Source organism: Simochromis diagramma, unplaced genomic scaffold (genome assembly GCF_900408965.1).
Source record: "Simochromis diagramma unplaced genomic scaffold, fSimDia1.1 OVJJ01000107.1, whole genome shotgun sequence".
Lineage (NCBI taxonomy): Eukaryota > Metazoa > Chordata > Actinopteri > Cichliformes > Cichlidae > Simochromis > Simochromis diagramma.
This window is the reverse complement of record NW_024387209.1, coordinates 8,889,985-8,903,241: the sequence shown is the minus strand read 5'-3', so window position 1 is coordinate 8,903,241 and position 13,257 is coordinate 8,889,985. Positions and strand designations below refer to the sequence as shown.

Here is a 13,257-nt window from a genome sequence, read left to right as displayed (position 1 = left end):
AACATGAAATCTTAACCTGTTGATACAATCTTGGACACTTATTTTTGGGCAGTCTTCCCATTTTTCTTTGCAGAACCTCTCAAGCTCCATCAGGTTGGATGGGTAGTGTCAGTGTGTCAGTACACAACCCCCTGAGCCACGGTCGCCCGTGGCTCAGGGGGTTGGGAATCGCATCTGTAACCGGAAGGTCGCCGGTTCGATCCCTGGGCTCTCTGTCCTGGTCGTTGTGTCCTTGGGCAAGACACTTTACCCTACTTGCCTACTGGTGTTGGCCAGAGGGGCCGATGGCGCGATATGGCAGCCTCGCTTCTGTCAGTCTGCCCCAGGGCAGCTGTGGCTACAACTGTAGCTTGCCTCCACCAGTGTGTGAATGTGAGAGTGAATGAATAGTGGCATTGTAAAGCGCTTTGGGTGCCTTGAAAAGCGCTATATAAATCCAATCCATTATTATTATTATTATTATTTTCAGAGCTCTCCAGAGTTGTTCAGTTGGATTCAAGTCTGAGCTCTGGCCGGGCGCTCACGGACATTCACAGAGTGGTCCCAAATCCACTCCTTTGTTATGGCTGTGTGCTTAGGTTGTTGTCCTGTTGCAAGATGAAGCTTTTCCCCAGTCTAAGGTCCAGAGTGCTCTGGTTTTCTGAAGCAGGTTATCATCAAGAATGTCTCTGTGCATTGCTGCATTCATCTTTCCCTCGGCCCTGCTGCTATAAACATATTCCCACAGCATGTTACTGAAACCACCGTGCTTCACTTTAGGGGGATGGTATTGGCCTGATGATGGGCTGTGCCTGGTTTCCTCCAGACATGACACTTGGCATTCAGGTTAAAGAGTTCATCAGACCAGAAAACTTTGTTTCTCATAGTTTGAGAGTCCTTCAGGTGCCTTTTGGCAAACTCCAGGCCAGCTGTCACGTGCTTCCATCTCGCCAATCTACCCTGATGGATGCAAAGGTGGTTGTTCTCCTGGACGGGTCTCCTCTCTCCACAGAGCTGGAGCTTTGTCATAGTTACCATCGAGTTCTTGGTCACCTGCCTGACTAAGGCTTTTCTACCCTTATCTCTCAGAGTGGCCAGATTTAAGAAGAGTCTTCCTGGTTCTAAACTTCTTCCATTTATGTATGATGGAGGCCTCTGTGCTTATTGGGAACTTCCCCAGATCTCAGAGGTCTAAAGACAATTCTTTGGACTTGGTTTGTGCAATAAAAGAGCTTATTTTTAAGCATTGGCTGCATATTTTCACTGGCTTTGAGTTTGGGCCTTTTTCCTCATCTTGGCAAAGTAGGTATACAGCTCAATAACTCAATAACCTCACATTTAAAAACTTTTTTAAAAAGTGTCCTAAAAAATTATGGTTTTGCTCAGATAAACAGTTTGATTCTCACATCCTGTGAGTTTATTTGCTTTGTGTCAAAGAAATGAGCTTCACTAGCTCATCAACTCGTATTGAACTCCTTTTACGAAATTCTGCACGTTCCTTCAGAGTGAATAGAAATGAACACCAGCATATTGCTAGCTGGGGCAAACAATGGACTTATACCCTGCACTCAGTACAGAACCATGGCCTGACTTGTTTGTCCCACAACAACCAGGCTGGCTGGATTATGCACTTGAATTCGGAAGGGAGAAATAACAGCTGACAGCAATCTGCAATTTACTGACATCTAGTGGTGAGATTTTACACACTGTACCTTTAAAAAAATAAACAAGGATGCCCTCTCTAATTTTTATCTCTTCTCTCTCACAGGACATGTTGACGTTTCTGTACCACGAGGGTTCGTGGACGCGTGGGATTTTCCGTCGGCCGGCAGGCGCCCGAGCTGTCAGGGAGCTGCGGGATGCTCTGGATGCTGGAGAATCTCAGCTTCCTCTGACGCGAGACCACATCTTCATCATAGCTGGAGTCTTTAAGGTGGGAGATTGGTTTACAGCACCATGGTGTGCTCTTTGTGTACGTGAATCTCTGACGCTTACTGACCCACATCTGTTAAGACAGCATTAATCAGCTTCTTCTGCATCTCTGTAGTGTACGCAGCTGCAGGACAGCCTGTTCATAGCAGAGGAGCATAGTACGCTTGTTAATATAATCTGGACTATAATCTTGTTTAATCTGGAGGGATAACAGAGCCTCTGTGCATGAGTGCTTAAACTCGACAACGTCTTCACACAGTGCATTCAGTGTTAATTCGAAATAATTCTGTGTTATTCAGTGTTAATTGTTACTTCCAATTAACACTGAATAATTTCTTGCCAGGTTATTGTCACTTTATGTAAGAGGACTTTTTTACTCCGACTTAAACAGACCAACCAGAACCTACTGGATTCAGGAACAAGAGTTCTTCATACATGCACTCCCATCAATTAATCTGAATGTGTTTTTCACTGTTGTGCTGTTGCACAATTTCAGACTTGGGAATATGTATCTGTTGCAACAACAACATAGCACAGGACTGAATACATTGTCACATGAGCCAACGGGCACACTCAAGATTACAATGTGGATTTGTTTCCTAAGGCGCTCAACTCACTAAAGGATGATTAATTTGCAGAATGCCCTAAACCACCTATAGGTTCTTATCTACATCTATACAATCGGTGCTCGTGTAGCCTGCGTCATCTCCACAGCACCTACAAGCTAACAGGCTAGCTTACACAGCTTGACAACAAAGCAGTCGATAGTGATAGTTTCAATTCAAGTACATTTAGCACAAAAGAAAAACTCTCAACTACAGCACAGTAGCTACGTTTCTATTACCCCATCACATCTTCACATCTCAACTGATAGAGACAAGTTTAATTTGAATGTGCAGTTAGATTCATCAACAGGGACACATGGGCTGTATCCCAATTCAGGGTCTGCAGCCTTAAAGTACGCAGCCTCAACGGTCCTCAAGGGCCGCGTACTCAAAGACCGCTAAGGCCGGAAGTGTGAGGCTTGTGAAATGGGACGGTCTAGCCTCTGTCGCGCTGCCCAGGTTGCCTAGCAACCATGATAGCTGGAAACGTGTGGTTGACAGAAATGAAGGAGAACATATTTTGTTCATTTGTTTGTTTGTTTCTACACGAGCTTTGTGTGATTTAATAAGTATCTGAGGCTGAGACCACAGGACTGTAAAACATGATTGTTGGGCTTCATATCTGTACTGAACAATCATATAAGATTAGCTAGTAAATAACAAATAGTTAATGTTGTTCATGAGACTAAAGTCAGTGTAAATATGATATGGCCAATATTATAGTTATTATATTAATCATTATTAGTTATTACAGCAGTGAGTTTGAACTCTCAAATCAAATTACTTCTATTGTCACATCGCATATGCAGGTACGCTGGTACAGCACATGTAAGTGAAATTCATGTGAGTGAACTCTGTGTCAAATACTGAGCTTCAGTAAAGATTCAAGTTGCAGCTATTCATATGTCCTATCACCTTAAATCTTCACTCAAAGACACTCAAGTATCTTTGACAGTGTATATATAGATGTATTATACATAAGAGACAAATGTTGTTCCTTCAGTATGTTGGACTACTAAATTTGGCCCAATGCTTACATATATGTGTAAAAAGCAAATGTAGGAGGTGTGATAACTGTGTCTGATAGAATGAAGAGTAGACTGATATATTAAATATTATATATATATTGGGTGAGAAAACCAGACCATGTCATAACTTCTTTAAGTCATACAGAATAGATATCAGAGCCTTAAACAGGCTGACTTCTGCTAAATGGGTCAAACTGGGCAGAAAGTATACAGGCACATAACATCCTTATATAATATGACGTAACACTATAGATCAACTTACCTCAGAATATATAAAGGATATAAACAATTACAGCAATATGATGCAACAAACACAGCAGTGCTACTAATCCAAAATACTCAAAGCTTCATAGAACTGAAACTGAAACAAACTTGAAGGCCCTGAGTACTTTCTCCCATACTGAAAACACTGGAATGATAAAATTATTTGAACATTACCTAATAAGACTGATTCAGGACAGACAATTAGTGATTCTAAACTTTCCTAGCAGTCCTTCACAAACAGGGAACAGTCTGTCTATTCTCTCCATCTGTCAGCTGCTGCTGGCTCTTCCTCCTCCTCTTCCTCACACACTGCTGAGTTTGTCCTGGTGGATCATCAGGGGTGCAAAGCCTCACAGATGATGTGCAGCAGTGGGTCCCTCTGTCTGTCCTCACTCTGGACACTTGCAGTTGTCACACATGGAAATCAAATGTGTGATAAGCTGCAGGATTCAAACACAAGTGTAACTTATAAATGAATGTTCATACTTTTATTACACAATCAGAGAGAAAGAAACAGAGAGAGAGTGCAGGACAGACAGACAGGTGACAGTCTCAGGTGTACACACTGCTACACAACAGGAGGATTTAGTGTTTGTGTTATTACGAGTGCTAAACAAGAAGAGTTCCCAGATGGTACAGTGGACACATGTGTGACTCCTGTGATTAAAGCATCTTTCTTTCAGCTTAACGAGTGAACCGTCAGCTCGTTCAAACACACATCAAAGTCCGTTTGGCTCGACACCACCAAACAGAGGCAGCAATATAACATACAGTGGGGCAAAAAAGTATTTAGTCAGCCACCGATTGTGCAAGTTCCCCCACTTAAAATGATGACAGAGGTCAGTAATTTGCACCAGAGGTACACTTCAACTGTGAGAGACAGAATGTGAAAAAAAAATCCATGAATTCACATGGTAGGATTTGTAAAGAATTTATTCGTAAATCAGGGTGGAAAATAAGTATTTGGTCACCTCAAACAAGGAAAATCTCCGGCTCTCACAGACCTGTAACGTCTTCTGTAAGAAGCTTTTCTGTCCCCCACTCGTTACCTGTATGAATGGCACCTGTTTGAACTCATCATCTGTATAAAAGACACCTGTCCACAGCCTCAAACAGTCAGACTCCAAACTCCGCCATGGCCAAGACCAAAGAGCTTTCGAAGGACACCAGGAAAAGTATTGTAGACCTGCACCAGACTGGGAAGAGTGAATCTACAATAGGCAAGCAGCTTGGTGTGAAAAAATCAACTGTGGGAGCAATCATCAGAAAATGGAAGACATACAAGACCACTGATAATCTCCCTCGATCTGGGGCACCACGCAAGATCTCATCCCGTGGGGTCAAAATGATCATGAGAACGGTGAGCAAAGATCCCAGAACCACACGGGGGGACCTGGTGAATGACCTGCAGAGAGCTGGGACCAAAGTAACAAAGGTCACCATCAGTAACACACTACAACGGCAGGGAATCAAATCCCGCAGTGCCAGACGTGTTCTGCTGCTGAAGCCAGTGCATGTCCAGGCCCGTCTGAAGTTAGCCAGAGAGCACATGGATGATACAGCAGAGGATTGGGAGAATGTCATGTGGTCAGATGAAACCAAAGTAGAACTTTTTGGTATAAACTCAACTCGTCGTGTTTGGAGGAAGAAGAATACTGAGTTGCATCCCAAGAACACCATACCTACTGTGAAGCATGGGGGTGGAAACATCATGCTATGGGGCTGTTTTTCCGCCAAGGGGACAGGACGACTGATCCGTGTTAAGGACAGAATGAATGGGGCCATGTATCGTGAGATTTTGAGCCAAAACCTCCTTCCATCAGTGAGAACTTTGAAGATGAAACGAGGCTGGGTCTTCCAACATGACAATGATCCAAAACACACCGCCCGGGCAACAAAGGAGTGGCTCCGTAAGAAGCATTTGAAAGTCCTGGAGTGGCCTAGCCAGTCTCCAGACCTCAACCCCATAGAAAATCTGTGGCGGGAGTTGAAAGTCCGTGTTGCTCGGCGACAGCCCCAAAACATCACTGCTCTCGAGAAGATCTGCATGGAGGAATGGGCCAAAATACCAGCTACTGTGTGTGCAAACCTGGTAAAGACCTATAGTAAACGTTTGACCTCTGTTATTGCCAACAAAGGTTATGTTACAAAGTATTGAGTTGTATTTTTCTTATTGACCAAATACTTATTTTCCACCCTGATTTACGAATAAATTCTTTACAAATCCTACCATGTGAATTCATGGATTTTTTTTTTTTCACATTCTGTCTCTCACAGTTGAAGTGTACCTCTGGTGCAAATTACTGACCTCTGTCATCATTTTAAGTGGGGGAACTTGCACAATCGGTGGCTGACTAAATACTTTTTTGCCCCACTGTAGCTAACATTAACAGTGCAGTGAATCGTGCTTGTGCCGTGATATTCAGGACTGCAAACCAAGCAGCATCACTGACTTTCAGCTTGTTGTGTTTGTGGATATATGACTGACTTTAATTATCCACAAAATCATCACATTCTCTGTAAGATTAAGGTCAGCTATTGTATTATTATATTTTAAAGGCTTTAAAAGCAAGTAAAAGCTGAACGTACAAACATCGCTAATGGCAAATAAGTTTGCCAACATGTGGCCAACAGTAATATTTTAATGTTCTTCATTATTAAACATTTGCACATAAATAAGTAACATAATATTCAGTACTTACTTTTCACAGTTTACTCTTCGGCCGCTCCACAAAATTATCCACACCGACTGCCGCGCTATGAATTGTGGAATATGTTGGGCCACGAAGTCTACACTGCCACAGCCTTAAAATTCAGGGAAATGAAGGACGCATTTGAGGGACGCATTTCGAGCAGCCTTTGAACTGGGACAGCCTTCGGCGCGCCACTGTGATCAGCCTTAAAATGCGGCCTTTAAGGCTGCAGACCCTGAATTGGGATACAGCCATGGAAAAGTTGCAGGACACCAGCCCTCGAGGGTTTAGGGTGATACAGGTAGATATGTATCCACAAGATCAGAATAAAATGTCATTATGTTTTTTTGCATCAGGGTGTATTGCAATTTTCTTAAATTGCCCTTTTTTTTATTGATTTTTTTTTTTAAAGGGTTTTGAAACTGGTTGCTGTGAGTTTGTTGTGTGGTAAGCTCCTTCTAAGTATATTCAGAGTGCATGGTTTTGGCCCTTGGAGATCCAAGTTTGACACTTCAGATCAGTCCTCTTTTTGATCTAAAATGACCCAATTATTCGGTTGAGAAACAGGTTGTCGTGGATTGGATGTATGATCTGTATGAACTCTTCAGAACTGTAATCAGAATGTGTGATTATGTAATGTTATAAAGGCTTGAGCTCGTTAGTGCCAAATAACAACAGTCAACTTAAGAGGCTTTATGTTATAAAGACCCCACAATAATAAAGAGAAAACCCCAACAATCACAGGACACATATGAGCAAGCACTTGGCGACAGTGGGAAGGAAGATCTCCATCTTAACAGGAAGAAACTCCGGCACAACCAGGCTGAGGGAGGAGCAAAAGGGTTTCTTATGTGGAACAAAAAATTGTTCCTTTCACGATTGATATGTTCTTTCTTCTTTTACTGTTGCTGCATGCTTGTCTTCAGGATTTCCTGCGCAGCATCCCGGGCAGCTTGTTGAGCTGTGAGCTCCATGAAGACTGGATGGAGGTGCTGGAAGAAGAGGAGGAGGAGGAGGAGCAGGTGCAAGATGTACAGAGGTAACATACAACACGCTCTGTACTGCTTGAACATTAATCACAGGAGCTAAAACACATTTTACACAATCACTGTTTTGTCTCCCTGAAGGATGATTTGCCGGCTGCCCAAAGAGAACGCACTCCTGCTACGCTACCTGCTGGCTGTTCTTCACGGTATCCAAGGCAACGCCCAGGAGAACCAAATGACTACTTTTAATCTGTCAGTGTGCATTGCTCCCAGCATGCTCTGGCCACCTGGAGTGCCGTGTAGCCCTGAGGTGGAGGGAGAAGGAACCAAGAAGGTGAGTGTGGAAGATCAACAGCATCACATCAGAATTTTTGTTAGCAAAGTTTTGCTAAATGAATGCAATTGTGCCATACTGAGTCTCTCCTCAAGGCCCTGTTCAAAAAATATTTCTCTAAGGTGAAATATCAATTTAACAGCTTTGCAAATTGACCCAAACCTCAGACAGAGTTTGTCACTCCTATGATGACTTTAACTCGTAGGATCAGTGCAACATAATTAAATACATCAGTCTGGGCAGCTTCACAGTTCACTCACAAGGAAAACATTATTTTTACCTGCAGACAACAAAAACAGTGACAAAGAGCAGAGAAGTTGCCACTTCAGATCTGCTGGTCTGGGGGAAAATATCTTCCCAATGGAGACTAGGATAAATGAACCCACGTTCAAGTCTTTACTATGTTAGTTACAGAACGTATTAAGCTGATTAAACAGTCAACTGAAAGTTGTTTTTGTGTTAGTCAGAGCAGCATAACACTAAACACCTTCAAGGTTTTCTTACTGGAATGTCTGCTTCATAGAGGCTGAAAGCTCTCATTTCCAACCAGTTTGACTTCTTGTTTTTGGGACGGGAACGGAGCAAAGTCTGAGAAATGTTCCACATAGTATGAAGTTTTGTAACATCAAGTAGCTGCTCAGATAATTGGCTTACTGTAAATGCTTAAAGTGCTTTCACGCAGCCTTGAAGACTGGCATTCCGACCTATGTTACTACACTGGCTTAGTATCCACTTTTCTCTGCCTGTAGGTTTGTGAGTTGGTGAAGTTCATGATTGAACACTGTCAGGAGATTCTCAGAGAGGATCCCTCCTCCCTGTTCGGAGGGCCTCCACAGAGACTCAACAGTGAGGAGATGGGAACAGGTACCCAAACAAATGAGACAAATGTTTGCTCAAGGCTAAACTCTCACAAGTTGGAGAGCCTTTAATGAACTTTCTGTTATCTTTATGTCTAATTCATCACCCTGAATAATTGTGTTGCCACTGAATGCTTGAATGCTTGTTTAAAATGTCTACAGTCTTAATTGTTAAGAGTGCTATTATTTGACGGATGAAGTGTGTCTAATGGCATTTGAATTGATACATTTATGCATTGTATACTCATACAAGTTCTGCATGACATAGACATGGTATAAATATTTAAAGAAGGAGTGCCGAGCCCATTTGAGGGAGTGTAAACCAGGTTATTTTGATGTAGCTACAATTTACAGATGTCCACTAAATGAATCAGCTACAGACAATCATCAAGTTACTGCTAAGAGGGATGTGCTATGTTCAAAAGATTATAACCAATTGTGGCCACAAGATGACAGTATTTCAAAGGATAGATGCAAACATCCTGAGAACCGAGCAGAGTTCTGTTTGAGAAGAAAGGAGATAAACTGCTTTCACTTAGTACTTTTTAATTGAGGTCTATTTTTAGATTTCACTGGACAAGCGCTAATTGCCTTGCTTGCCCAAAATAAATGCTACTTGATCAGGTAGACCAAAATATTTATTCAAAGAAGAGTTACTTCATTACAAATGAGTCTGCTAATATAAACCTGAAATCTGTGTTTAAGAGCACACCTGTCAGCACACAGTGCTCTTGTGTTGGTTTTCCTGCATGCCATGTGAGTCTACAGGTATTTATTAAAGTCAAAGAAAAGAAACAGACGCTCAGATTCTGAAAAACCCTAAACAATGTATTGTAGCATTATCTAGCACTTTTAATCCGAATTCCATTAACAGCTGTATTTTAAAAGCTGTTTCGGTATGTAATGTTATTTATTTTATGATCAAATACTAAAGATTTTTGTACAAAGTACATGGAAGTGCTTTGTGATGTTGCTAACCGTTGTGTGCACACTGTTGAATAACAACATGAAGATGCTTTTGTGAGAGGCTCACAAAGGTTTTAAGTTAGGCTAGTAACGTTGTATCTTTGTGTCTTATTCAGCAAATATTACTCTCCTCCCTCTGTAGCTCTCACGAACTTCTGTTCTGTTTTGAGAAGTATATTCCAGTTTCACTGAGGAGTGCAAGTACAGATTTGGTAAATTAAGGTGAATTAAGATAAAGGTGAACAAATGTCTTCACAGACAGTCAAAGAGCAAGAACAAAGGACTTTGTGGTTTCTATAAAGGTCTCAGAAAACAAAAACATCACTGCATAGAGTATTTAACAATATTGTTTATGCTTCTTGTTTTCCACCCACCTACATACATCTCTTATAGTGTGTCCTCCTTCTCTTTTCTTCTTCTTATCCAATTATCCATAATTTTCCTGGGGATTATCAGAATCCTGGATTTACCCTCTGACCGATTCATCCTATGACAGTCTCGAGAATGAGTTAGACAACAGCAGTGGTGGCTCACCAGGCCTTTGCAACAGAAGGTGCCTCCAGCCTAAACCCCTACAAGGCAGCTTGGACTCCATCCTCACATTCAGTGATTACGACCAGGATACTGCACCAGAACCAGGTCTCAATCCACTGGGAAGACACAGAAGACAGGAACTAGACCTCTCCAGCCCCAGGCAGGATGCACCAACTGTGGACACCTCTTCCACCCTGGAGTCGCTGTCCCTAGAGGGTCGGAACATGCAGCGGCGGCGTTCAGAGCCAGCTATAGCATATGTGGCCAAGTTTCGGCCATGCGCATCAGCCAGCACAGATGGTGTCACTGGTGAGGATGAAGACGGTGAGGAAGAGCTTTCCAAGGAGCCTAGCAACCACACAGTCACCAGAATGCACTCCAAAGTTCAAAATAGGAGGTATGGAGGTGAGTCTGGGTTGGAAGCCAGCTCCTCCAGCCTCTCATCCACCCCCACCTCCCCTGCACCAACCCGCTCCTCCCCTGATTCTCTAGACTCCCTAAGTGGGGACCAGACCTGGGCAACCAGAAGGGGCCTTTACCCAAAAAAGACGTATCTGCCATCCAACTACTCCTCTGGATCTCTTTCCACCTCTGTCCCTTCTACACCCCTCACCATCAGCTCTGTACTGGCCTCCAGTGAACATGCAGAGCAGGAGATTTGCCCCAAAAATTCCCCACCCAAAGAACCCGTCAGCTGGGGGACATTAATGGGCTGTAGGGGTCTCCACCCAAATTCATGGCTGAAGAAAGACCGGAGACTTTCACTCACCCAACAAGACAACTTGGAGAAGCAAGAAGAGGACAAGACTGCAGTAAGTGAAGCAGTGGTATGTGATGTTTTTATGTAAAACCGCAGTTTGGGTGTAAAATCATTCAAATCCACATTTTCATCCCATATCATATTCAAAACAAAACATTTAAATGCAGTCCCATTTAAATGTTGTGTTCAATCATATGCCTTTGTTTTGAATTGCTTTTGGTCAGTGACATTTGACCTCTTCCAGTGGATTACAGTTCCTTATCCTCTTCCAGTAGTTGACCAGGGAACCTTTGTGTTCCCTGGTCAACTACTGGACCAAGTCACACACCCTTCCTTTCCTACCAGAATTTCAAAATTAATTTATGCAATCAAAAGATGTGAAGAATCAACCCGTGTGATTTAATGTCCTAAAAATCTTTCTGGACATTAAACATAGTTTAACATAAGTGGGGTTTTTTTAACATAGTTTGTTGAAGAGGTAGTGAATGAAGTTCCGGCTGCACTTTGTACCTTTAAATGTATCCAGGCAAATCATTAAGATCTCGCTCTCTCATTTGAAATGTGGCCTCTAATTAGGAATGTTTCTTGAGGGAAAAAGATCTAAAAACATCTACGCCCAATGTTTAACTGCTACCCCAGAAGGTATTGTGTAATGCACTGCAACAACACACCACCAGAGGGCAGTATCAACTAGCCAAGCATTCAGATGCTGTTAGTGAGCTGTGAAACATGGCAATAGCAAATATTTTGACTTTAGTTCTGCTGTGTGGACTGCTTGCCTGTACAAAGTTGTGATTAAGGAAGGTAACACTTTAAAAAAATGGATCCTCATTTCAAGTTTCATGTCTTTATCCTGTTTTCCTTCTCTCACCCCAACCGGTCACAGCAGATGGCCCCGCCCTTCCCTGAGCCTGGTTCTGCCGGAGGTTTCTTCCTGTTAAAAGGGAGTTTTTCCTTCCCACTGTCGCCAAAGTGCTTGCTCATAGGGGGTCATATGATTGTTGGGTTTTTCCTCTGTTGCATTATTATAGGGTCTACCTTACAATACAAAGCACCTTGAGCCAACTGTTGTTGTGATTTGGTGCTGTATAAATAAAATTTAATTGAATGGAATTGAAGTTTCGATCCAGAGAACCAAAGCCAAGTATATGCTTACCATTAGCAGCACTAGCACTAGCAGTTTAGTTATTTGTTCTGACAACCCTACAGTAGGAGTGTCAAACAATTAGGCACTTTTCCATTGAGGAGGACAAAAGGTTTAAACTTGTCCAGGCCTTAAACCTCACGTGTGTTCTCCCTAATAAATGCATAAAAATAAGGCTTTCATGAAAACACTGAATACAAAATTGATTTCTTGAAAATGTAGTGAATGTTATATCAAATAAACTATATGCAAAGTGTCTTTGAATGGCAGAGATGCAGAAATGTCTGCATGTAGCACAGAGCCATGGCACATCACAAGCAAGCACAAGCAGAAATTTTGGACTTATAATTTATGAACATTCATACTACACAAAGTCATTAAGCAATAAACAATTAAATGACAGAAAAGTTTCTGTTTTTCACCTTCTACTATAGAAATGTCTGGGTTTTTTTTATGACTACAGTTAAAAAAATAACAAGACAAAAAAAACTGGACAGTCTGGGCGATCAGCTAAGAGAACCTTTTCTGTAATTTTACACATTTAATTCTTACCATTTAAGTCCAAATAGTTATGCTGACAGGTCTTCCTTTCTGACAGCAGCTTTCTCTTTATGATGCAGAAAAACAGTTAAATATGTGACTTCTTTACACTGACAGAAAGCAGCGTTTCAGTTGTCCGGCCCACTTAAGATCAAAGCGGGCTGTATGTGGCCCACCATGTAAACGTCTCACACCACTGACCTACAGGTAACCATTCACTTTGTCCAAAACCTTTTTGGGGGAGCTGTTTTGTGTGACAGGCTTAATACAAAAATGAAGTGCTGTGTTACACTGGTGACATGAATGAGACAAACTAGTGTTTCTGGTGCCAGATAGCTGGAACATTTATTTGGATAACACCTCACCTAGCCTAGACTTTATCCTCTGATGAACTTTATCCGAACACCACTGACACCCCTGATGTGTGGACCACTTTTGAATTGTGGTTAAAGGCTATAAAACTCCACACAGCTTGATGTTCCTGTGACTAAAGTTTAACGTGCACCCTTCAAACCTGAGACCGCTGGAGCGGTTTGCTCATGAGGATTGGGCCAAAATACCTGTGGAGAGGTGCAGAAGCCTCATTGAGAAATCACTTGACTCAAGTTATTTTTATTTTTATGAAGCTTTTTTTT

General features: G+C 42.1%; 1 protein-coding gene across 4 annotated transcripts in view; it reads left to right on the top strand.

Moving 5' to 3' along the window:
* LOC120746343 (rho GTPase-activating protein 20-like) overlaps window positions 1–13,257 on the top strand; it is a 37,228-nt gene that overhangs the window by 21,329 nt on the left and 2,642 nt on the right. For 3 of the 4 annotated variants that reach the window (XM_040051822.1, XM_040051820.1, XM_040051823.1), the window contains 5 exons: window positions 1,748–1,912; window positions 7,428–7,540; window positions 7,629–7,821; window positions 8,571–8,685; window positions 10,101–11,005. In XM_040051822.1, the coding sequence (XP_039907756.1) occupies window positions 1,748–1,912; window positions 7,428–7,540; window positions 7,629–7,821; window positions 8,571–8,685; window positions 10,101–11,005 (1,491 nt within the window). The remainder of the gene's footprint in view (window positions 1–1,747; window positions 1,913–7,427; window positions 7,541–7,628; window positions 7,822–8,570; window positions 8,686–10,100; window positions 11,006–13,257) is intronic. The other variant, XM_040051821.1, reaches the window with a different exon arrangement.